General features: G+C 39.0%; 1 protein-coding gene across 1 annotated transcript; it reads left to right on the forward strand.

Annotated features, from left to right (window-relative positions):
- The first annotated feature begins 2,327 nt into the window (after positions 1–2,327).
- Positions 2,328–23,921, forward strand: EXOSC7 (exosome component 7). Its single transcript, XM_057367694.1, has 8 exons — positions 2,328–2,427; positions 3,777–3,878; positions 4,532–4,626; positions 9,329–9,491; positions 13,946–14,016; positions 18,447–18,570; positions 19,519–19,674; positions 22,205–23,921. The coding sequence occupies exons 1-8, from the start codon at positions 2,371–2,373 to the stop codon at positions 22,307–22,309; spliced, it is 873 nt and encodes a 290-aa protein (XP_057223677.1). The 5' UTR covers positions 2,328–2,370; the 3' UTR covers positions 22,310–23,921.
- Positions 23,922–23,976: the final 55 nt, after the last annotated feature.

Raw genomic sequence — 23,976 nt, forward strand, 5'->3', positions numbered from 1 at the left:
CAAGAATGGGATGTGAGGCAATGGGCAGAAATTGATGCACAGGAAGTTCCTGAACATGAGGAAGAACTTCTTTACTGTGCAGTGACCACACTCAATGGGAACAGTTTGTCCAGGGAGGTTGTGGAGTCTGCCTCACCAGAGATATTCCAGAGCCACCTGGATGCAATCCTGTGCCACGTGCTGTAGCATGGCTCTACTTGAGCAGGGATGTTGGACCAGATGGCCCACTGTGGTCCATTCCAACCACACACATTCTGTGACTGTGATTCTGTCATGGAGTGCTCCGCTGCAGGTGTCATGTTCAGAACCAGAGCAAGGATGGAGTTTGCTTGACACTGCCCACCTCAAGCCACAGGTTCTAGTCTTTGCAGCCTTGCCAGGCATTAATCATGCAGTGCAAATCTTCACATTTCAGGGGATTCCCTCAGGCTGGCTTTTTTTTGGGCCAATGTATGTCATTTACCATAATGAAGTTAGAGGAAAATACATTGCTTTCCCTTTGTTTAAAAAAAAAAACCAAACAAACAAACAAAAATGACCCCAACAAACCTAAGAAACACCTGGCATCCTTTTTTGTATAACTTTCACTACTGCCTTGTATTGAATAATTTTGTATAACTTTCACTACTGCTGGAATTGAATGCCCTCAGAAGTGCTCTTTAGGGCAAGAGAATGCCTTCTGCTCTCCCTGAGGGAAAACGAGCCAGACCTGGCCTCTTCCAACCTCTAGAGAACTGTTTGCACGTGAACAAGATTTGCTGGCTGAGCCTCTGGAATATGCAAGAATTTAACATTAGGTAAACTCCAAGCTGGGATGGCAGAGGGGAAAAATATTGCTCTTTCCTGGCCGTTGGAACTGTTAGCTGCTGTAGGCTAAACTATGAGAGAGCAAGGAACTGAGAGCCAAAATGTCATCTTCCCATGCTCTCAGTGAAAATCATAGGGTGCATTTGCATTAACACTGTATTTCAGAATAAGAATTCGTTCACTTTTTCACAGAYTTTCTGATTTCTTCTTGTTTGGTTCACACTTTGGAATGTGAGCACACAAGTATCACACTGTGAGTCAAACGAAGGATCACTGTGCTGGATAGCAGAACTGGCAGATGTTTAGAGAGGATATACAAGCCAGGGCCCTTTCAGGCATGGGCACTGCCTTTGTCTGTCATTCCCCTGGCCCAGGAAGGAGATCTGGCCCTGCTCACCTCCCTCGGGTGAGTGGGGAGGACAAGCTACCCAAGCTCCCAGCTCCGCCAGGCTCCACCGCTGCCTCTCCCCACCAAGAAGCAACAAGGAATCCCCATGCAACAACCCAAGCGTGCAGAAACTTGGCTCCTTTTGGATGCAGGTAAGCCATGGGAAGAGTCCCAGAAACATCAGCTCTGCTCCGACTGCTGACAGATAAGCAGCCTGCCAATGGGACCAGACCAAACTAAAACCTCCAAAAATATCCCTCATTCTTGAAGTTTGTTTCCACTGCATCATGCCACCTGACCAAGTAGGCACAGCCAGAAATGCTCTGCACATTTGATAGATCAAGGAGCTGTGGAAAGTTGGATAAACTCTGGCAGTGTGCTGTGTAATCCTTGGGAGCCATGGGTCATTTTTATCCAATCAAGCATCAGTGTGAAGTCACAAAGCATCTTATAAAAACACCCTGAAAATTATACACAGCAGCTGTGCAAAAAGGCGTGCAAACTTAGATTAACGACTGTTATGAAACTTTCAATTAAGGCTGTCAAAAAAAAAAAAAAAAACAGCCCATAATTATTGTTTTAATATATAGTGCGAGTTTTTAATTACATTTCCCACAGCACTTTCCCAGCGATATCTGGCACAGTACCAACATAATCTCCTCACGAAAGCGTTTGGTTGATTTCTTCTCTGCTCCTGCACCAGCCTTCCCCGGGCACCGCACCTCGCTTGGACCGAGGTAAAAACTCCGCAAGGAAAATGAGGGAAAGCAAAGGACTATCCCTACGCGATCCCTTTTTGGGCACTGGGATATTCCCAGAGCCTCCTTCAGGAGTTTTGGACAGAGGGCACGCAGAGASCGGGCGCTTTGGTTTACCACGAGGRCYCGCTTCTTGGCYGGGATGAGGGGTGCCCAGCGGCTACCGCATCCAGAGCGCTGCGCCTGCTCCCTGTGAAAGGCTTCTGTGGCTTCCCGGCTGCACCTCCCGCTTTGTCCGCAGGAATGGGGAGTTCCCGCTGTGAGGCGCCGGTGCCGGTGCCGGCTGGGCGGGCGGGACACCGGCGATGGGACCCGGCAGCGCTCCCGCCGCGGGCGGGCTGATGGAAAGCAGGAAGGAAGGAAGGAAGGCAGGGAGGAAGCGGGGCACTGCGCAGGTGCGGCCGGGAGGCGGCGGGAATGGCGTCCGTGGTGCTGAGCGAGGCGGAGAAGCTGTACATCGTGCATGGAGTCCAGGTACCGCGGGCGGGGAGCGGGTTAGGCTGGGGAAGAGGGAGGAGAGGAGGGAAGGAAKGAGGGAGCACTCCACCGYTGTGTCCGGAGGCGAACCTCTGGAGCAGTGATCATCTGAGCACCCTGACCATCGGAACGGAAAGCRGGCTGAGAGCCGGACGTGGATTTGTTTYCACAGAATCWCAGAACAARCTGAGTTGAAAGGTTCGCACAAGGATCAGCAAGTCCAAGTCCCAGCCTTGCACAGGACACCCTAAGAATCATACCACGTACTTTAGAGCGTTGTCCAAACACTTCTTGCACTGTCAGGCTGGTGCTGTGACCACTTCCYTGGGGAACCTGTTCCAGTGCTTAACCACCCTCTGGGTGAASAACCTTTTCCTAATRTCCAACCTAGACCTCCCCTGACAAAACTTRAGGACATTCCTTCGCGTCCTATCACTGTCCACCACAGAGGAGAGATCTGTGTCTCTTCCCCTTGTGAGAGAGTTACAGACTGCARTGAGGTCTCCCTTCAGGCTCCTCCAGGCTGGACAGGCCAAGTGGCCTCAGCCTCTCCTCATAAGSCTTCCTCTCAAGGCCCTTCASCAYCTTCATTGCCCTCCTTCGGATGYTAGTAGCTTAATATCCTTCTGTYCCCATTTGCTCCTCTTTCCTGGCTTTGCCCACCTCTTCCCTGGCTCTTTCTCAAGTTACTGCCATTAGATAAGAGTTTTAGCCTGTCACTTAGCAAAGGAACRTGAGTGGACCAAGGAGGAAGAGTGAGGGGTGTCTAGGGAGAAGCCACAAAAAATAAAGAACTGTCTTTTTACTGAATTTTACTGAAAACCTGTATTTATGGGAAAGAGCTGGATAGTGTCAGAGGATGAATAATACCCGGTGTTGAAAGACAAATGGATGAAAGCATTTGGAAGGCTGGTGTATTATTTTTGTCTGCTGGGGTACTAATTACTGATGTAATATTTTTGTCTGCTGGGGTACTAATTACTGATGTAAAACTACAGAACTTGCTTATCCTGGGAAAGAGCTGGGTTGTGTTAGGTAAAAAGTACCATTTAAAGACATTACTGTTTTGGAATCTGAAGGTTTCTTTTGGGAATTGGAGGGACTTGGTGTAATTTATGTCTGCATGCAGATTACTTGTTGCAAGCTCTACATAAATGAGATATAAATGAAAAACTACAGCTGATTCTTTTGTACTCCATGATGGAACTACGAGTTTTGGCTTTTATACTACTGTGTTTGGTATAGGAGAAGGAAAATTTAAAATCACAGAGGCTTTGGGTTTTGGATTTTTTTTTGCTTTTCATTATCGATTCCCTTAAGTGCAATATATTGATTGTCATACTTAGGAGGAYCTTCGTGTAGATGGTCGTGGCTGTGAAGACTACAGATGTGCAGAAGTAGAAACAGATGTTGTATCAAACACAAGTGGATCTGCAAGAGTAAAGCTGGTAGGTAAATTTCTTAGAGGGTGGGTACCTTGCTGGTGAAATTTCTTGTTCATGTGACTGGTTAAGTTGATGCTACTTGTARATGGGTTTGTGTGTATAGCAGTAACTAAAACTCTGAATTATGGAAATAATGACAGGATATGTAATTAGTTCAGGCTGSCTTGAGCTGGATTTGCTGGGAAGTGCCTGGATAGCCGTCAGTCTGAACTAATCTAACATTTAATCTTGACAACTGAAGTTGCTGTTGAGCCTAATTCCTAGGGGGASACAAATATTTCTATTCCTTTAGAATGAAGCAAAACTAATTCTGACRAGTTTACTGTGAAGAAGATAAATGTGCTGTGCACCATTATGAAGGTTCTGCAGAAGGAGTTGTTTACGAAACCAAAAGGACAGGAGTAGTCTTGGATATTAAGAGTGTCTTTTTAATCTAGAGAAAGGTAATACATATGGTAATTGTTTGAAGAATCTTGGGCTAAATATTGTTCTTCTAAAGCATTTTGTTTTTTTAACAAAATGTTATTTTAAGTTCACTCTGATAGAATGATCCAATAACTGAAAGGTAGAAATGTCAGCTTGYCATAGATATTTAAATTAAACAAGTAGCTCTGTCATTATAATTCCAGTTGTGTGATATGTTTTTGTTTTAATAGGGAGAAACTGATATCTTGGTAGGCATAAAAGCTGAAATGGGGACACCAAAGTTGGAGAAACCAGATGAAGGTTACCTGGAATTTTTTGTTGACTGGTTAGTATACTAGAAAATAATGAARTAGATCTAATATTTGGAATAAATTACTAATCAGGTCTTGCCATTRTTCAGRAGTTTATACTTTCATTCCACTAACCTTCTCTAGGGATTTGAGTAATAGAAACAAGTTATTTTACTGTTTCAGTAGCAGTCAGTGTTGAGAAATTTTCTGCTGGTCCTCARACCCAAAAGAAGCAAATCAGTAGGAGTGAAAGAATGAAAATAGGTTAAGCAAAACAATCCCAAATTGCATAGCATCACTGCAGCTGGAAAAGAAGAGTGGTTCAAGTACACATTCATGTAACCTATCTTCATGACAAAAATGTCAGCTGTTGTTTTTCACATGATGAAATAGAGAAATCCTCTTTCAAAAAAACATTGGCTCTTCAACAGAAGAATTGGCTCTGTCTGACCAATGCAGACTGTACTTTTAACTGTACTTAAAGGTTTACTCACTTTGTCTGTGAAAGCAGTGGAAAAAGTTTAAAGTGTGTTTTGTACAAAACTTTTTGTTTAAAAAAAGAAAAATCGCAAGTATAAACTTCAAATGCAAAAACTAATTAGAAAATCTAGTTACATATTTATCAGTGAATTCATGTTTTATTAATTAAAAGTGTGTTTGTTTTTAATCATATTCCTTGYGTTTTGCTATAAATGGACTGTTGTTTATCCTTACAGTCTTCTTAGTGTTTGAATTATGGAGAAAACTAGAGAAAAACAGAGAACTCTTGTTTTCAGGTTGCTCTGAGATAGAACAGTGCCATCTCAGTGTTAGTTTAGACGTCTGCAGTCTGAGACTACAGTATCCATGTCTTGCAGATTTCCCAAAACTGCTCTTTACGACATCATGTGCTTTGGGAACCTCTCATAAAAGCCTTGGCAGTGTCAAGTTAGCTGTTTTGCATGTGACATTTCTTTTTATTTTTATTAAAAACGAAGAAWCGTTGCTATTCTGGCATTTAACCAATATGCTGTTTGTAAAGCTGATGCACGAGAGCTACTAAGTAAGTGTATATCTGATAATATTTCTGACCTAATTTTCTATATCTATTGATATGTCACATTATGTGGCCTTGTCTAAGACTGGCTCTGTACATCCCCATGTTCTAGTTAACTGTGGAAAGTTATGCTTTGTAAAGGAAAGCACTAACCTGTGAATCAATATTTTGTTTTCAATTGCTGTTCAAAAATATTAATGGGAAGATGATCTTGAGTGTGGTCCTGTTGTTAGAACTCATGTATGAAGTACCTTAAACAGTACATGTTTATTGTTTTGGTTTTTTTTCTGGTGGTTTCTATATGAAGAAAGTCCACTGGCTGCAGGAACATTTCCTTACAAAAAGAATTGGTCTGTGGACATGTGGCAACTCTGTGACACTTCCCGTGTTTGTAAATACATGTTAGAAAAACTTCAACTCATTAGGTTAATGTTAGATTGTATTTTCTGCTGATCTCTGCTTCATAAGATGGGAGGGAGATGTGCATTGATATTGTGATAGATTCGGGTGGTTAATTTCTGTGATACTAGGGGCCAAAAGACTGCACTTTAGAGAAGTGTAGTCACTTCTCATGTGCTTGTGGTGTTAGGAAAGGTGTCATTTATCCTCCAGAAAAATCCAAAAAACACTAAGTGGAGACAGCTTGTTCTCTGTCAAGAGGAATGAACTGCTGTCAGTACCATGATGCTTTTCCAGACCGCCACTGGGTGGTGGTAACCGAGCATAATTTRATAACCTGCATCTCCTGGTGAAGTTCCTGTGTGTTCTACTTGGCTTTTATATTGTTCAAGTTAATAATAAAAACTCAGGCTGCATCAATTGCTATCTTAAAACACTTATTTCCCAAAACTTTCATTTMCTTTTTTTTWAAAAAAGAAACATTAGTTTCTTTTACTGATGAAAATAATMACTTGCTGGATCATGTTTATAATTCTCTGCTCCAAAYTTCTATTTTTCTTTATTCTGCTCTGAGTCCTTTAYCAAAAATCTGAGCAGCACACTTAGTCCCATTCTGAGACAGAYTTTAATGTGAGTCTCTGGAAGGGATGATTTTTGAGGCACTGATTCATGATCYTAGAAATTAATTATTATAAAACAACCCATGTCCTATGTAGTATTCTTACTGCCCGTCATCACTGGAGAAGACATKCATCCTGATGTTGAAAGACTGCTGTGTCTGCTTTTCTCATGCTTGAGTTTTGTGGCTGATCTGATTTACCRCTTTCAAACTGTAAGAAATAGAAACAACAAGAAAAGCAGACATCCGAATTCCTTGAATGCATCAGATTTTGCTTGTGGAATTAGGGAAGCAAGGAATGTATCTGTCCAAGTCTGACCTTCTGTAGATTACAGTATATTAATGACCTAAGCAGTAGATAGGAAATACTTAGCTTTTGTGAGAGAAAAATTTTGACCCGTAACAGGAAGAGTTTGGAAATTCAGTAGAGATCTGTGGTAGAAGCATCATTATGCTTTAGGAGGAATCTAGACTGTTAGGAATGTGACAGTGAAATTATTTTGATAATCTTGAAAATTGCATGCTATTTGGGAGTAGAAATTGTGTACCACTATTAAGTCCTTTTTATGTTCCATAAGCAAATTTTTTAGCATTTTCTCTTTCTAGTCTATTAAGACAACCTCTTTTCAGATATTGTCCAGTGTAAGTTACTGCAATAGTCTGTAGGCATTAGGTGGCAGTGTTTACCATATAATTATAATAATATCCTGCTAACCTTATTTCTTTATTTGACTTTGATTACAAGGAACTGATGTGTTTCTGAAGTATTAATAAAATAATGGAATTAAGATGCAGTGAAATATACAGCTATATTCCAGTTGAGTCTTAGGTACTTCCTACTCATTGTCAAAGAAAGCRTTCACTTGTAATCAAAAAATACAACTTCGTGTTTAGAAATAATAATGAGGCATAGATTAAAGTTTGCATAATTGTTTTCAGCTTATCATAGAGATCATAATGCTTGCATAACCATGATTTAAACAGAGTGGTTTAAACAGAACAATCTTGTTAACTTTCATAAAAGCTGCTTCCCTGGATAAGTGCTTGTTTAATTCAACCTGAAGACCTGACTGAGCACTGAGTTTGCCTAGATATGATTCTGTCTCATAAAATTGGTGTCTAATAACTCTGAATAATATTTTGTGTCACTCTTGCAGTGCTTACCAATGTGGTTTGGAAGCATGGAACGGTGCTTAATTGGCAGTAATGTTTTCTTTGTATTTTTAAGCATGTGTAATGCTGTCAGTTTATAGTAGCAGCTAATAACTTCTGTGAAATCCAGTAGTTCTTCCTGGCATTCTGAGTTTTCATCAACTCTRCAAAACAACAAGGTGGGAGAATTAYTGTGAGGTAAGAATAATAGTAGATAATTATATGTGAGGTTATAGATTCTGCAGCATTGTTGRTACAGCTGTCTTGATGGCTTAAGTCAAGCCTTAATCTTTAGTTGTTCAGGGTTTTTTTTTAAAGGTGAAGGGATTATTTATATTCCAAGACTTAGTTTTCTGCTGTATTTTTGTATTCCTTGTGTACTAAGGTTTTATATCATCTTACACACACAGAACATATATGAGAAATTGGCCCTGTGAGGTGCCCCGTCAGGAGAATACGGGGCTTTGCTATTACAGGTTTTGAACATACCAAAACTACTTCTGTGGAACCACTTTCTTTGATGTGTTCGACAGTGAGAAACTAATTTGGTGGAGGTCTGACTGGTTTATTTTAAAACAAAATTTGCAATGCTGCTACAGGTCCACCACTTGAGATGTTCTTGCCCTCTTGATAACTAGAGGTTGGGTTTGGAATCTTTGCTCATTATTTTGCTCTATATGCTTCTCTGGACGTTCTCTCTATCTTATTGCTATTTGGAGGTGAGGCATTTTTTGTTTGGTTTGGGTTTGTTTTTTTTTTTGTATTTGTTTGGGGTTCTTTTTGTAGGCCTGTTTTCTTTTATTTTTAGAAGTTTGTTCTTAGCTGTGTACCAGGCCWCAGTACCCAAGGACTTTCTTGCATGACTGCTTATAAATAAAGGTTGTGAATGTTGGAGTCAGGGAAGTCAAGACCGCACACTTTGTCAGGTCCCTTCAGGAAAATAYGTTCTTTAGTTGCTATTCTCCATAAGCTGGAGTTGCTGAGAGWAATGACCTGCTTTCTTTAAAGAGCTTGATAGCAGACAATACACTCAGTAAAGAAATTACCAATTAAGGTCAGGCAGTCACGTTACTTATAAAAAATTAGTATTCTATTTGTCATATCATCACATCTTTCTCTTCTTAGCCATTCTCTTAATAATTTAACATTCAGCTCTTACTAGGTTGTTTTGTTAGCTGTTGTGAACTTAGTACAGATTTCAGTCACTTTCAGTTACTTTTTTTTTAAAGGGTTGAGGTGATAGAAGGTGGCAGTCCTTGAAAAATAATCTCTGAGAGAATTCWTCAACTTTTACTGTAACTTGGGAACTGAAGACAGTAGTGGGATTTAGTTAGTATTTGTAACAAAATATCAGTGTATTTTCTGCATCAAAACCTTCTCTTATGCAAAATGAAAATCATTCCTTTTCAGATAGGATGCGTATTCTTAYACAAGTAAGTCCTTAGATGCTTCTCATGCTTTATATTTAAGAAATGTTCTTTGGGTATTTGCTGCTTCATAAGTGAAARTATTTTTTTCTTTCTTTTTCTAGTTCTTCAAATTCTCCTGAGTTGGAAGGCCGGGGAGGAGAAGAACTTGGCACAGATATAGCAAATACACTGTACAGAGTATTCAGCTGTGAAAATAGCGTAGACTTGAAATCCCTTTGTATTAATCCCAAAGAGCATTGCTGGGTTCTCTATGTGGATGTATTGGTAAGTACAGAAAGAAAACTAAGATTCAACAAAATTTTTGAGGCAGAGACTGACTTAGCATAATCTTGCATACTTTTTATATTAAAACAACAATTTCTCATAATGTGATATAATGCATCACAGCATGGATGGCCATTTTTTTGTGAATCTACTTAGTCAATCACTTATTCAGCTTGCACTTTTTCTACTCTTCCTGATGCTGCTGCTCTACTGCAGAACTAATAAAACATTGAATACTCCAAATCTGTCCCAGATAAAAATCAGTGATCTTAAGCTGATAAGGGAAATTACCTCTATAGAAAAGTAAACTTTTCTTCCAAGCTAGATGTATCAGCAAATATATTATTCTGATGAACGTAAGTTGTCATGTTAGCCCTAACATAACTGTCCACCGTGTCTGCTTCTTTGCTGTCTTGTCACTACTAATTCAGTAAAGTAAAACAGAAACTTTACTGGCAAAAGCTAGGTTTAGCCTAGTTGCTTTTTGATGAAAGTTTTATACGTGTATTGAAGATAAATTGAATATTTATTCTCATGAGAAAAATGGAAACTGAATTTTATGCATACAAATCTCATGCACACAGCAGCTCAGTTTCCAGAATATACTGTATTCAAAGCACTCTGTCATGGGAATTTTAATAGAAGTCCGCAAGTCAGACTCTCCTGAACATTATTTCCAAATCCTATTAGTCCGAATTTGAGTTTCTGCTTTTCAAATTAGGGAGTGAAGATATGTTGAGGGRTCTTATTCACAGGAATCCTTTAGTGTCTGTGAAATAATGTGCAAAATGTTTAGCTGTATGGACAGAAAATTAAATACAGTGGTTTTTTGAACAAAACAGGGACATTTAGACTAAGACCTAAATAAATGTGAAAATTAGTTCATTAGGTGTTTAAAAAGCAGTAGCATTAGCCTAATTACAGTAGATGAGGTACATGCCGTGGCAGTCCACATACAGAATGATGGAAAATGTACCTCTGCTGAGTGCTTTAACAGCCTAAGTCACTGGCTTATTGCAGCTTGGCATGGTTTAATGGAGAATGAAGTGTTAGTTCYTAGAAATCACACTGGGGCCTTTAGTTACTAGGTAATTACAGGCAGAGGTACAGAATATTAAATGCTGTGCTTATTTAAGCAACATGCTGCTTARCATTGCATAGGCACTGCATAAACAAAGGCTTTCATAAAGCTACTGCTTCTGCATATATTTATACATGTATACTGTTCAGTATAGTTTTTCGGTGAGTTACAGCTGGTTGTTACCTGATTCTTCATGGACAGATTWGTTGATTGTCCACAGCTACAGAGAAAAACAGCCTTGGTGTTTTCCTGCTACTACTTGTATTGAAATTATAAATATCAGGACCTATGTTTTGTGAGGAATTTTATATTTAGCCCATTTTACAGTGCCAGTGAAGCATTTGTTGCAGGTTCATAATTACAACCCTACACTTGTTGAGTCTTTTAATGCTATATTCTGCAGGGATTTTGTGTGTGAACCATTGGAGAGCTGTTGGTACATTTTGAACAAGATACTGCTAATATTTCTCTCTTATTCTGTTCCACCTCCACCTTTTTTTTCCACCTCAGGCCTCTGTATTTTCACTTTCTTGGCGTCTACTATTTAGAAAAGGTAGTATTACAAATACATGTATATTACATGTGATAGTGTATACTTAATGTAGGTGCTTGACACCTACAGATTTTCCTGAAGCTGCTSTTGCTGAATCATTCCTATAGAATTCTACTTTTAATAGAATGTGGTGGAGGGATGACACTTGGGCTAATATAAGGAGCAACTCATATTATTCATCCTTTGAGGAAATCAGATTCTGAGTATGAAAACAGCATTCACAGAAAGTCCTTTGGGTGATGTTTTCCTTCAGAATTGCTGGAAATTATTTACATTGGTGCACAGTTAAATTGGAGGGAATATAAGCCTTAAATCTGCCGTAAGGCTGAAAATACTGGTACTTTGTGGTCAGGTGTGAAGGTATTTGTCGGGAAGTCTCTTGTTCCGAAAGACAAAGATCCAGAAGGAATGTTATGAGCCTGGAGATATTCCATTGCTATGCAGTTTAGTTAGCACTGTGCACTTTGATTGAAACATCTCTATTCAGCCCCTCTGTGTAAATAAAATTTGACACATGCAGCCTTAAAAGATRAAATAGTGTGTTCTGCAGAGTCATGCAGCTTTATTGATTAAAAACATCTCTCAAATATTTTCTTTATATATTCTCAAATATTTTAGTGGTCAGTGTACTTGGGACATGTTATAATTGTACAATCAAACTGGAAAAAAATAATTTCAATGATGCACACCACAAAGATGCAGACATACAGACACATTGAGATATAGTGTCAAARGTCAAGAATATATATCTTGACCTTTCAAAGTATATGCGTTCTTTCTTAATAATGGAAGGCATTTCACTTACAAACAGTAGCTTATGAATGTGGAATATCACAAAAGCCTCTTCTCACCCTCTCTRTGTTTCCCTCAATTTCTTCCCTATTCCAAGCAAGCCATTGATGTCAGAAATAAGCTTTTAGGCATTTTTAAGTGGGTTTTGATCTATGTGTATAGCTTTCTCCACCTAATTTGCCCCAGCAGCCTGCTGTGCTAAGCAAGGAGAATCAAATTGTGCGATCTCTTACCATTCCCTACCCAGTCACAGTTGATTGTGTGTCAGGAGGACAAGGGTGCATTAGGTTCTCTTGAAATTTTTGCAGTTCACTGCTGAGYGCCCTCCAGGATTTCCTCATGTTTCCTATTCACCCCCTCAGTTTGATAAAAAAAAAAAGAAGTTAGGAATCTCTACTTTTGAAGGAAAAGCTTCTCTGAATAAGCTCMGGTCTACAATGTGTTACCATGTCTTTCCAATAACTTTTTCACTTGCGTGTCGCTGAATTAAAAACACTAAAGACTCCACTGCTTCCCATAACTCACAGYTGTGCAACTTTCTTAGTCCTRAAAATAAATACATGAATAAATAAATTGGGGGAATCTCAGTACACAGCACTTCCGCTGAGAAAAGGGTTCATTTCTTTTCGGAGGGATTGTTGCACAGTGCTCTGTGCAGGCCGTGTTCCTTGCCTCTAGGAGCCACTGTAGTATAGATAAAGCTTTAGAACAGCAGCCTCAACACAAGCCTAGAAACAGCACAGGCACATCCCATTACTGTGTTTCAATAACAAAGATATTGTGAGGCTTATTGTGTTATCAAGTAAAATTCAATAATGACTGAAAGGGGCAAGTTAACCTGTCTATATCCAGCAGCTGTTTGCAAAGAAATAATCCGATCACCTTTGTATTTAGTTTTCTATCCCAACTTTTTGTCATTCTTTTTACTCTATTCAGTCTGTCTTCATAAAGTGAAACTGTCTTTACAGAATATCTCATTTATGATTTGCTCCCCATGCAGGAGTTCATCTCTTTTTTAAATAGATTTTGAAGAACAATCAATGYGATCAGGATTGCAGAACTTGTTTTACTCTCCTCATACAGTATAGATTGRTGTCATGGAGAAGCATCCATATGTTCTTGCTGAAGTGGTTCCACATGCCTGCTCCCTGTGTGTGTGTGTATGTTCTCAGGAAATAGTACTGGCAGCTGAGAGCTGAGCTTGTYAGAGAAGTGACAGTAAGCTATGGACAGACACATCTCCGAGTTTTCTGGCAGCCTGCAGAGGGTATTAGTGGTTATGGGAGCCCTCCCGTTTTTCCTAGTATGCAGTGCTGCTTTTCCTTCACTGTGGTTCTCCCAATCTTCATGGGAAGAAGCTGAGCTAGACTCCCTCCACATGTTTCACTTGTTGAAAACACTCATTTGAARTAGACTTTGACATCAGGATTTCCTTAGATCACTTTCAGCTACAAGACAAACCTGACCATGACTGTTTCCCATAAAGAGAATAAATCATGATGTGCCTTCATAACTGTACCTTATATAACTGGCTTTCCATACCACGTTCTCGGTGACAGTTTGTGTTTCTTCTTTGAAAGTGATTCTCCCAGGTGGTTTTGTCCAGCTGATACTTTAAAAAAGGTTGCTCTTTGAAATAAAATATAGAAAATTAATTGCTTGATTTAACACTAAAGAATTAATGTGATGTATTTATAAAGAGTATTCTGGTCATAGTCTAGATCAGTACCTTAGCACAAGAAGATTAACGTGGTGGTTTCRTTTCAGCTTCTGTTATTAAATTTTATAATTAATTTTATTATAAGTGCATTAACTCTTCTGTTTTGCATGTATAATACAGTTAGCTGAAATCTTAAATTTCCTATCTGTTTCTTTTCATAGATAGGCTTTAAAGACAACTTCGTTTTTAAAAAACCTGTTCTGGTAATTAATTTTCTTCCTTTTCAAGTAGACTTAAATAAAATAAAGACTTCATTTAAAGRCACTAGCCTGATTTTCTTTTAAAGAGGTTCTTCTTTTCCTCCCTAGTTATTGGAATGTGGTGGGAACATCTTTGATGCAATCTCTATCGCAGTGAAGGCAGCTCTCTTTAACACAAGGTAAAGCACAGATCTCATTTCATGTGGGTGGAAGTGGCATGGGAAGTGGAAGAGAAATACTCTCTGTGAGCAAAGCATTTTTAATGTTTAATTATTTAAATAAGAAATACCCAAGACAGCTTGCATTCAGATACAAGGCGGTCATTTGCATGCAAGTAACAAGAACTAATGTTATTTTAATTCAGTTTGAAACAGTCAAGTGTCCTACTGCGTGTTATTCACAATCATGCCCACAATGGAACTTTTGTCTATCCAGATCCAGAAAAAACAGTCTTAACCATATGGTTTTGTTGCAAGTAGTTGGAGGCCTTGGTGTTAACGCCTTGTAGGTTTGAAATAAGAAATATTTACTGATATGTGATGCTCCTGAATAAGAAGACCTCTATCAGTGTGACTACTGATTTCTAACTAATCCTGATTTCCCACTTTTGATTTCATTCTCTTTAACTGTCAGCCTAGAGTTCTTTTTAAAATGGACAGGAAGAAAGTTTTTAGAATGGACAGGAAAAAAGTGGTAATGAGAGATTGTGGGGAGGGGAAAAYGATGTATCTTTAAAAGAACTCTATCCCATACATTTTAATTCAAAGAATGGAAAAAAATAAAATTGTTGGAGTGAATGGTGCAAGTTTTCTCTGTGTGTTTTTARTAAGATTCACTCCTACAAGCATAAATGTTTTAAAAGTGGATCTTAAATTTTCTTCAGCATTAAATTAGAGATCTGCTACAATCAGTAGTGTCGTTCTGGCATATTTATCAGGGAATCAAGGCACACTCCCAGATCTGGAAAAGTACATGCAAAAAGAAGAGGAAAATATCCTTTTGAAGACAGGCAGTATATCAGGTTATAAACACTTGAAAAGGAATAAGGGGAGAATCCATCTGAGACTAGAAGTTGTATATGTTGCTGAGAAATTTCCAATGTTAATCAAGTTTTCAGCAGTAACTTTTAACAGTAGATTGTTTTTCTAACATTAAGAAATAGTTTTAGAAATGTAATGGCTCACAGAGGAGTTGGCAGTACACTAGAGAAATGCTTGTGTTTCTGTGTGAGAGTTGCCAGGATGCAAAAGTCATAGAGTTAAAACAGTTACTAGCTAGCATGTGAGTTGTTTTGCAGATCCAAGGCTCATGCTTTATTTATAAGATAACTAGGTCTTTTTCTTATTTTAACTAGAATAAAGAGAGAAGATCAATAAAAAGTAATTAATTAAATAAGTGAATAGAAGAAAATCTGTTGCTCTGGGAACATGGACAACATGATGGATGACATAATTATTTTCATGTTTCTTCTTTATTTTATTCTTTTGACAACTGTGTCCTTTATATAATCTTTGGACTGTRGGCAAACATCACGAGTCCTGTTGAAGCTGGGCGTCATATCAAAATGTGGTACAGTATGACACAATGCAGAGCCTGSTGATTTTTTACCTTTAAAAACCCTATCTTACTAATTTGAGCAGGGAATGCTAGTACAGCTCATCTCATACAAGCTCAGAAAGTCAAGAGGTRAAATTCAAGATGAAAACCTGTTGTTCTCATCCACTATTCCTTTGTCTTTAGCTTGGTAGCTACTGGGTTTTCTTTGGATTGACATAAGGTTGTTTAAGAGTAGCTGCCTGTTCTCCATAAAGTATTATTCTCCAAACAAGACAAGATGTCAGTTTGGAGATTGCTTCAGATTAAGTGTTCTGAACTGTGCTCGACATGTGTCCCTTTTTGATTCTTATTTGCTTTTCCTCCTTTGTTTACAACCAGGTTTTTGTTCTAAGTGTTTTTAGATCGTTTCCAGCCTTGACTGCAGTCTTGGAACAAAGAGCAGCTGTTTTTTTTTTCTTTGAAGCTACAAAATTTTAGATATTCAGATAGGTATTTGAAAACTTCAGCTTCAATTTAAAATCTTGCTCTAAGCATTTTTGTAATATCTGAGGACACATTTTGTTTTCGAACTAAATACATCCAACATCACGACTTAAGGAATCTTGCACAAGACCTGCAGGGATTTAAATCCTTTGAATGCCTGACCTGACTCCTCTCCCCTTCAGGCATGGAAYAATGACAATAGGACTGGTTTAGGGRGAACATTTACTCCTCACAGTTTTGTACAGCTTTGTATTGATTCCTCAGGTTCTAAAAACTATGTCAAGATCATGTGCACAAGATAGCAGATACCAGATTTTATTCTTACCCATGTCTCCCAGATGTTTATGGATGGATTTATGGATAATGGAAGTAGATACTGTAAAATGTGCAGTTARCTACTGTGCCAAGACATTAAACTTTGTCCTGTGGAATGTGCCTACTTGCAACCAAGGCTGCAAAAAATAGGCAAGTTACAAAAACCATAAAGTTCATGGCACAACAGCTTTGCAGATGCTGAGTTTTTGCTGCGCAGCATGGTAGAGGCAGAATTGATGCCTGCTTTCAASGGTGGGACTGGTTTGTGAAATCTGGATCTGCATACACAGAAAAGAGCACTGTTTGTTATGTGACTGAATCTTGCTGTACACATCTCTGCCCTGATTAGTTGCAGGAATCAAAACAGAAAAATAAAAGTTGCARAGTAAACACGTACAGCTATTTCTTAAGATAAATCTTCACAAGCTGGGAGAGGAAATCTACAGTGTTCTGGAAAACATTCACTTTGCCTAGGTTTTGTGTCCGTATACCCACTTTTTATGCAACTGTGATGCTTGTGTCTGATCTTTTTGCCTTTGCAGTAGTTCTAATTTACACCTCTCTCATCTGTTCTTGGCCAAAAAAGCTCCTTGCAGGCATTTTTCAGATATTAATTCAGGCAACTTTTTCTCGCAGACCAAACACTGCTCTGGTTTCAAAGTTGTTTTAGATTGGAGTTAAAAATTGCTTAATCTCACATATTTTCTTGAAATCTTGCTTTGTTTTTTAAACACTGCTCTGGCACGTACAATTCCTGCTTGACTAGGCTGTTGTCCAGTGTTGTCCATTGTCCTGTGTAGTTTGAAGATTAGTCACCCTGTGACCTTATTCCATCAACTTTTAATGAAATGTTTTAAACTTGAAAATAGGCTTCAATGCATTTCTAATGAGTTGGAAAACATTTGGAGTTTCATTTCAGGAAAAAAGTGTACATCACAATTGCTCTGCTTACTCAAAGTCTTCCTTTTGGGTTGGCTCAGGCCAGCATGCTTGTAGGGAATTTGTTGTCATTGGAGCAGGGATAGCTGTTTTGAAGTACTTGCCACCAGGACTCTTAGCCACAAAAAACTAAAATACTTTTCCAGGGAACAATAAAAATCACCTTGTTTTAGTGGGGGGAARTGTTCATTAAATCCCCCCTCTTTTAAGAGATTTGTTTCAGATGGCATAAAAGAATGTAATCTCCAGAGTGCAGTTATAAAACACAATGCTACTGTAAAAGTACTAACATAAAACCAGATTGTGGTTACTGAAGTTTGCTGTCTGGGGACATCTTGAAATATTTTGTTTTCAAGTGCAAATGTGTGGAAGAGAGAGTAGTGTGGGTGAACTTGGTATGCTCTATCCTAGCAGGCACCTGGATAAATGAGGGTGTATAAGATACTGACATTCTTGGCAGCTTGAGATACCATCTTCTACTAAATTGTTTTAAATTACTTCATTCATTATGCTAAGAAAACTGCCTTAAATCATCCCATAAAAATTCCATTAGATGGCTATCACAAATACAATGTATGTACRACTGATAAGGAGTCTATCTCGTTCATTTGGGAGAGAGCTCATCATTCACAATTGAGAAGAAAGTATTTATTGGATTTCTGCCTGGTTTTTCATCACTGTTTTGTCCTGGTATGTTATATATCCCTTGTATATCTCTCCTTAGAACAGTAGAGTATCTTGTCAATCTTCTCATCTCACTACAGAAAGGATTATACTAATGTCCCATTTTCTTTTTCCCCCAAATCTCTTTAGTTGGTAAGAGCTGTTCATTCTTTCCTGAAGAGCTTTACTGTTTATATTTGCTTCTGATGTCACAGCTTTGCCAAACAGTACAACTGATGTAATGCTGACAACTTTACTTTTGTCTGCRAGGTTGGGAGCCACAGTACAAAAGGATTCAGTGTTGGTAATTTGTCTCCTATATGTCCAGGCAGGTGTGCCAGGAATTGTTCAGAACTGATTTGTACAAGTTCCAAAAGAATTTCTCCTTGTGTAAATAGTGTAAAAAATAACTCAAATTCTAATGGTTTAAATGATGTAAATATGATGATGTTATCCTAAATGTCTTCTCACTTACAATGTTTTTTTTTGTAGTTTCAGGGAGTAAGTTGTTAATACTTTGATCACATTCTGGACTGTATTTTTAAACATTTTGCCTCATTTAGAAGATCAGGGACTTCCTGGAGTTGTGACTGTGTAACAGCTGTATTTGTTAGGTGTTCTGGCAATGATTTTACACCTTTTGTTTCCACAGAATACCCAAAGTGCGTGTTCTGGAGGATGAAGAAGGCACCAAAGAGATTGAGCTGTCTGATGACCCTTATGATTGTATTCGACTCAATGTAGATGAGGTGCCCTGTATTGTCACRCTAAGCAAAGTAAGCCTGACAAATTTCTGACTTTCTGCCTAGAGACTCCAGTTTGCATTAATTTTGCCTGCCATTTCTTTTTTTCCCGAGAGATAAAATTATTGTTACAGAAATGGTCAGTGTCCACTATGTATATATTTGTTTGTCTTTGGCCTCCTAGTTAAGAAGAACTTTTACTGAATAAGGGTTTTTTTTGCAACTCTGACTTCTAGGTTTCTTCTTGATGCGTTCATAAAATGCGTCTTCTTGCATGTAGAGAAATTGTTTAGTATTTTTGATCTGCTTCTTGCTTAACATCCAGAGCAGCAGATACACCAGTATGTTAAAACAAGAGGCCATTGTGTTCAAGCATAGAGGTTGTGTGATCTGCCTGGAGTTACATGATGAATATTTGTCACTGAGGACAGAACTCCATTTTCATGGGTGCAATACTGTCYCTTTCCTTTCAAACATGTTTTTTGTCTTCCATATATAGCACAAGGCTARTAAGGTTCATTTTATGRATGCTGCATTTTCAGTTACCTGAARGTTACCTGAATGTTTGCTTGGCATTTCTTTTAAGCAAGTTGCATAAATAGTAGAGAAGCTGTTGCTGAAGTGTGGGCTCACCTGAGTTTTGGAATGTGTCATTTTCACATAGAGGGGAGCAAAGTCTGTGCTTGGAGCATCAGGSAAAGGTGGATATGGARTTTCATGSAGATGAAAGGATGGTAGAGAAAAMAGTATGAAATAAKGACATGCTTCTCTCAACTCTGTTGTTTAYGTATACACAATCTGGGGGCAGAGGCTGATTAAATCCTGTGCTATCAAGTCAGTCTCTGACCACTTCCAAAGGCCACATGATGTTAGGATGGGAGGCTGTAGATAAGTTACAAAGCCAGCACTCACAGTTTAATTTCTTAATGGGGGAGCTTTGAGAACTGCAGACTAATACAYTGTTTTGTCACTAACATATAGATCGGATATAGGCATGTGGTGGATGCCACTCTYCAGGAAGAAGCCTGTTCTTTGGCAAGCCTGCTAATTTCTGTGACCAGTAAAGGTGCCATCACTTCTATGAAGAAAGTGGGGAAAGGTAGCCTGGATCCTGAGAGTATTTTTGAAATGATGGAGGTAAGAAATTTTGAACAGTTTACTGTCTTGGATGATACTGGATGAACTGGAACTTGTTGTGTATGGAAAGCTGCAGTAATGACTTTTAAAGCAGAGATCTTGGTACTTTGATTTGGTGCACAAGGGACTTCATGAAGGTCACAGACAGTTTCTTTGAAACAGCTTCTAATGTGAATGAACACTGTCTAAAGCTTTTAGATTCCTGGCATGTATGGTACTCACATTTGTTTCAGGCTTCAAGTACTTCACAGCTGTAAGATAATAAAGCTTAAGCTGATAGACTTCAAGAGTATTTTTAAATAACATGTTTCTTCTTTTATTATTTCTTTTAAAGACTGAAGGAACAAAACCTCGAACATGGTAAAGTCTCCATAAAAGTCGAGATGGTGTTTTGAATTGCTGGTGCATGGTGTTCTAGCACAACTCATTTGTTTTATAAGCTTACCGTTCTACTTTTACTGTTTTTCTTTTCTTCTTTACTGGGTTTCTGATCTGTCCCTGTTTAATAAAACTTACAGTATTTGGAAATTGTCCACATCCATGTAAGAGTTACATTCTAAACCCTTCTTCAGGCTCTTCTTAAATCTGTTCTCCAGTGTAAATTCTCATGCCCAAGTTTGGCCTTGAGCATGAGACAGAAATGGGTTTTGAACTTGAAAGTCAGAATGAAAATTAGATGCTTCAAGGTGGCTCAGTTTCCTAGAGATAGCCATTTCTGCATGGCTCTAGTGAGGAATGCTGCAGTTGGAGCCAAGTTTGATAACAGTTGGTCWCAAGTGGGAATTACAGCTGAGTAATATGGTACTTGACTCTGTCATGATGYCAATCCAGAGTGCTAATCCCAGAAGTACCAGTGGGCTTTTTATTTGCATTCAGACATGCCTTTTACTCCCCTTACCTGGGTAGAGAGGTGTTRTCTAATTCCTCTGCAGGAATTAGAGATAAAGCTGATCATAAAAAAAACCCCAGGATGTTTTCTCTAAGGTCAGAGATTATCTGTTTGGTCCTGCCTTAAACTCAACATCCAGTTTAGRATATCAAGAAAAACAAGGCCTGGGAATGCCCAGTGGAGGAACTGAGTAACCCATGTTTGACACCTCTGTCCCTGAATGGTTTGGCTGCAGGTYRGAGGATGTTCACTTTTTCCTGACTGGTAGAGAACAGATGTTCTCAGATATATCTCTTAGGGAGGGAGTTTCATGGGRAAGTTRTGGGAAGCTGCCAGCATTAGRCTAWTTTTTTRCTGAGTTTATGATCCTTTCCACTARAGGCAAGCAGGAATARGATGGCAAGCTAAGTRTTGGGTCARTACGAAAGCTCTTCACAGTTCCCACTCACTTTGACYTGGTGTGAGTGATGTTGTCCTACATTTGAGGAGAAGAAAGTGTATTGCCCTCAYGACTCCAGGCTGCTGCCGTGATCTTTGTCCCAGGGCGGAGTGTAACAGTTCTTGTGTGCCCCACTTTATTTAGTGTGAGTTATAATGTCTAGGACTGACAGCTACCCTGCTGCATCAGAGCTCTTCCCAAATTTTCTTTGGCACCATGGGCCATATTCTGTCGCCTGGCTCTTCAATTAAAAATGCCACTTATTTTCAGTTTTGTGCATCCAGGATTTCTGTAGCTGTCACCAGGAGGTGAAAAAGTTTTGTGGCAGCTGTATGGCAGGCCAGTGCTTCACTGCATAGATCAGGAGCAAGTAAACTTATTATAATACAGTCTGCCATTGGCTCTTTAGAGATGGGTGGGCTCTTCATCTCTGTTTGGAGTCAGTATTTCAGGTCATTCGGAGAGACCCTGGAAAAGCTCTAATGGGCACTGCTGCCTTAAGATCTTTTCCGAGTGTTTCCCTGCCCTGTGGCTTCCACAGTACAGTGGGCGTGTGGGAAGAGTAGAGGTCAGCACTGGAGACAATCCTGGTGGATTTTCACTGCTGGAGTTTGTTTCTATAAAGAAAACATCCTTTAAGGTCCTTGAGCACTACGGAACTGCACATCATATGGAGTGTCTGCCCACAGATGATTTGGTGGTGCAGCCAGCGTGTAATTTGGGCTTCTGTGGCCCCAGGACAGGGTGTTCACTCTGCTGATTCTGAGCACATTCAGAAGAGTTTACTGAACTTTCTGTTAGGCTGCTTTGCTGGTCAGGTGTCTCTTGTCCTCTGGCAGCTAAAATAGTGCTTCATGCTCTGTGCGYTGGCTAATTTGAATGTGTGCTTGTGCCTGATGTGAATTTAATTTGTATTCCTGGGTGATCTAGTGGTGCACAAATCTGGTATTAATGATTGTGGAATGCATCTCTGATGGATGAGAGCACTGCCTATGTGTGTACAGTTTTCCAAAACTTAATCAAGTTAAAATGAAACTTTCACCACCATTATTTTTCTAAATTAAAACCATATTTTATGATACCAGCTGGTGTATATGAATCATCAAAGGGAAAATATTTGTCAAAAGGAAGTGTTCCATAAGAGTTGTCTTCCTGTTAATAAGCATATGTCTCAGGTTTGTTTTGCTTTTTTTGTTTTGCAGACAGGACAAAGAGTAGGCAAGTCACTGCACATAGCCCTGCAGAAGATTTTGGATGAAGAAGAGACTTTGGGGACCTCACGACCAAAAGTTGGGTTTCTAGGATGAGTTTTTATTAAATGTTCAAAACTATTTTTAATTGATTGTGCAATCTTGTCAGTTTGTATATAAAGAAAAGGTTATTTTTTTTTCTTTCAGCACAGTCATCTTCCTGGCTAAGAGGTTTTCAGAATGTTACTAATTGTAAAGAAAGCTACAGTTAAATTCAAATAAGCAAATTTGAGGTGCTTTCCATACGGGTAACTGCTGACACCTAGGAAGTGCACCAGCTGCAATTGATGCTGTTGGAAGCACTTGGAAGTGCTTGAGTCTGTTTTCCAGCGTGACTAGTGTACTTTCCACTTAATTCTGTTTGCATGTGTTTCATTTCTGTATACCAGCTGCTATGTTCTAGAATGTATATGGGGTTGTCTTCAGTGCAGCACAAATGAGAACAGCACTAGGTGGAAATCTTCTTTCAAGTTACTTTTCTATTCTTGAATAAAATGTGGTTAGATTTTGCTATAAATACAACATGGTACCAAGTTCCCAATTCATATTTCAAACCAAGATTTGTCTACAACTGCCTCACAAGGGGAAGCAATGGGGCAGGCACTGAACTATTCTCTCTGGTGACTAGTGACACGACTCAAGGGAACAGCATGAAACTGTGCCAGGGGAGGTTTAGGAGGTTGGATATCAGGAAAAGTTTCTGCACCCAGAGGGTGGCTGGGCACTGGAACAGGCTTTCCCAGGAAGTGGTCACAGCACCAAGCCTGACAAAGTTCAAGAAGTGTTTGGACAATGCTGTCCAATACATTGGACAATGTATGTCACACCAGAGCATAGATGTGACTCTTGGGGTGTCCTGTGCAGGGTCAGGAGTTGGGCTTTGATGATTCCTGTGAGTTCCTTCCATCTCAACATTCTGTGATTTTCTTGCTCCCTAGAGCTCTACCTATCCCTCTTGCCAACRGCTACAATAGTAGCCTAGACAAAACTTCTCAGGGTGGCTAAGGAGAAGGGACATGGCTAAGGTAAATGGGAAAAGAAGTTAATCTTTAAGAGTTTGATAATTCAGCTGGAAGAGCATAGTGGCTGTCAGTAATGATCCTTAACAGGGAAGAGCAGAGGATGGCAGATGGCATGGAAACAAGTTGCATCACCCAATGTCGAAAGCAGTGGATTCCCTCCCTACATCAGTTGGTTGTCTCAGCAAAGTGTAAGAACTGTTTATTTGGCAAGACAGGAAGAGACACTGATGGAAAAAGTCAAAGGAAGCTGATTTTTAAGGTAATATTTCATCTGCAAGTGTTAAGGATTGTTTGAAACAACCCTTGTGGCAGAAGTTACTACAAAATCCAGAAGTAATTTGGCTCTTACTTAAGCAACATTTTCTGAATTTTCTGTTTCAATTTTATAATATCAGATTAAGAATATTCTCTTGACTGTAACATGTTTGATGGGGAAAAGGGAAGGAAGGATTTTGCTGAAGGAGGGCTGTAGATAMAGGACAGAACATATTACAGCTGAAACTAATAATCATGATCACATTAAAATATGTGGAGTATTTAAAGTCCCCGCATCTTTTCAGTTCTTTTGCTAGATCTCATATACAAAGTTAATTCAAGGTGACTGCAACAGTACTGTGTATTTCAGCTATGTGTAGCCACTGCTATAACAAGCAATGTAAAAGGCAGATGGCTTATTTAAAAAAAAAAAACAAAAACCACTTC

This window comes from Malurus melanocephalus, unplaced genomic scaffold, assembly GCF_030028575.1.
Source record: "Malurus melanocephalus ecotype Western Australia unplaced genomic scaffold, MMel_1.1 scaffold_83, whole genome shotgun sequence".
In the NCBI taxonomy this organism is placed as follows: Eukaryota; Metazoa; Chordata; class Aves; order Passeriformes; family Maluridae; genus Malurus; species Malurus melanocephalus.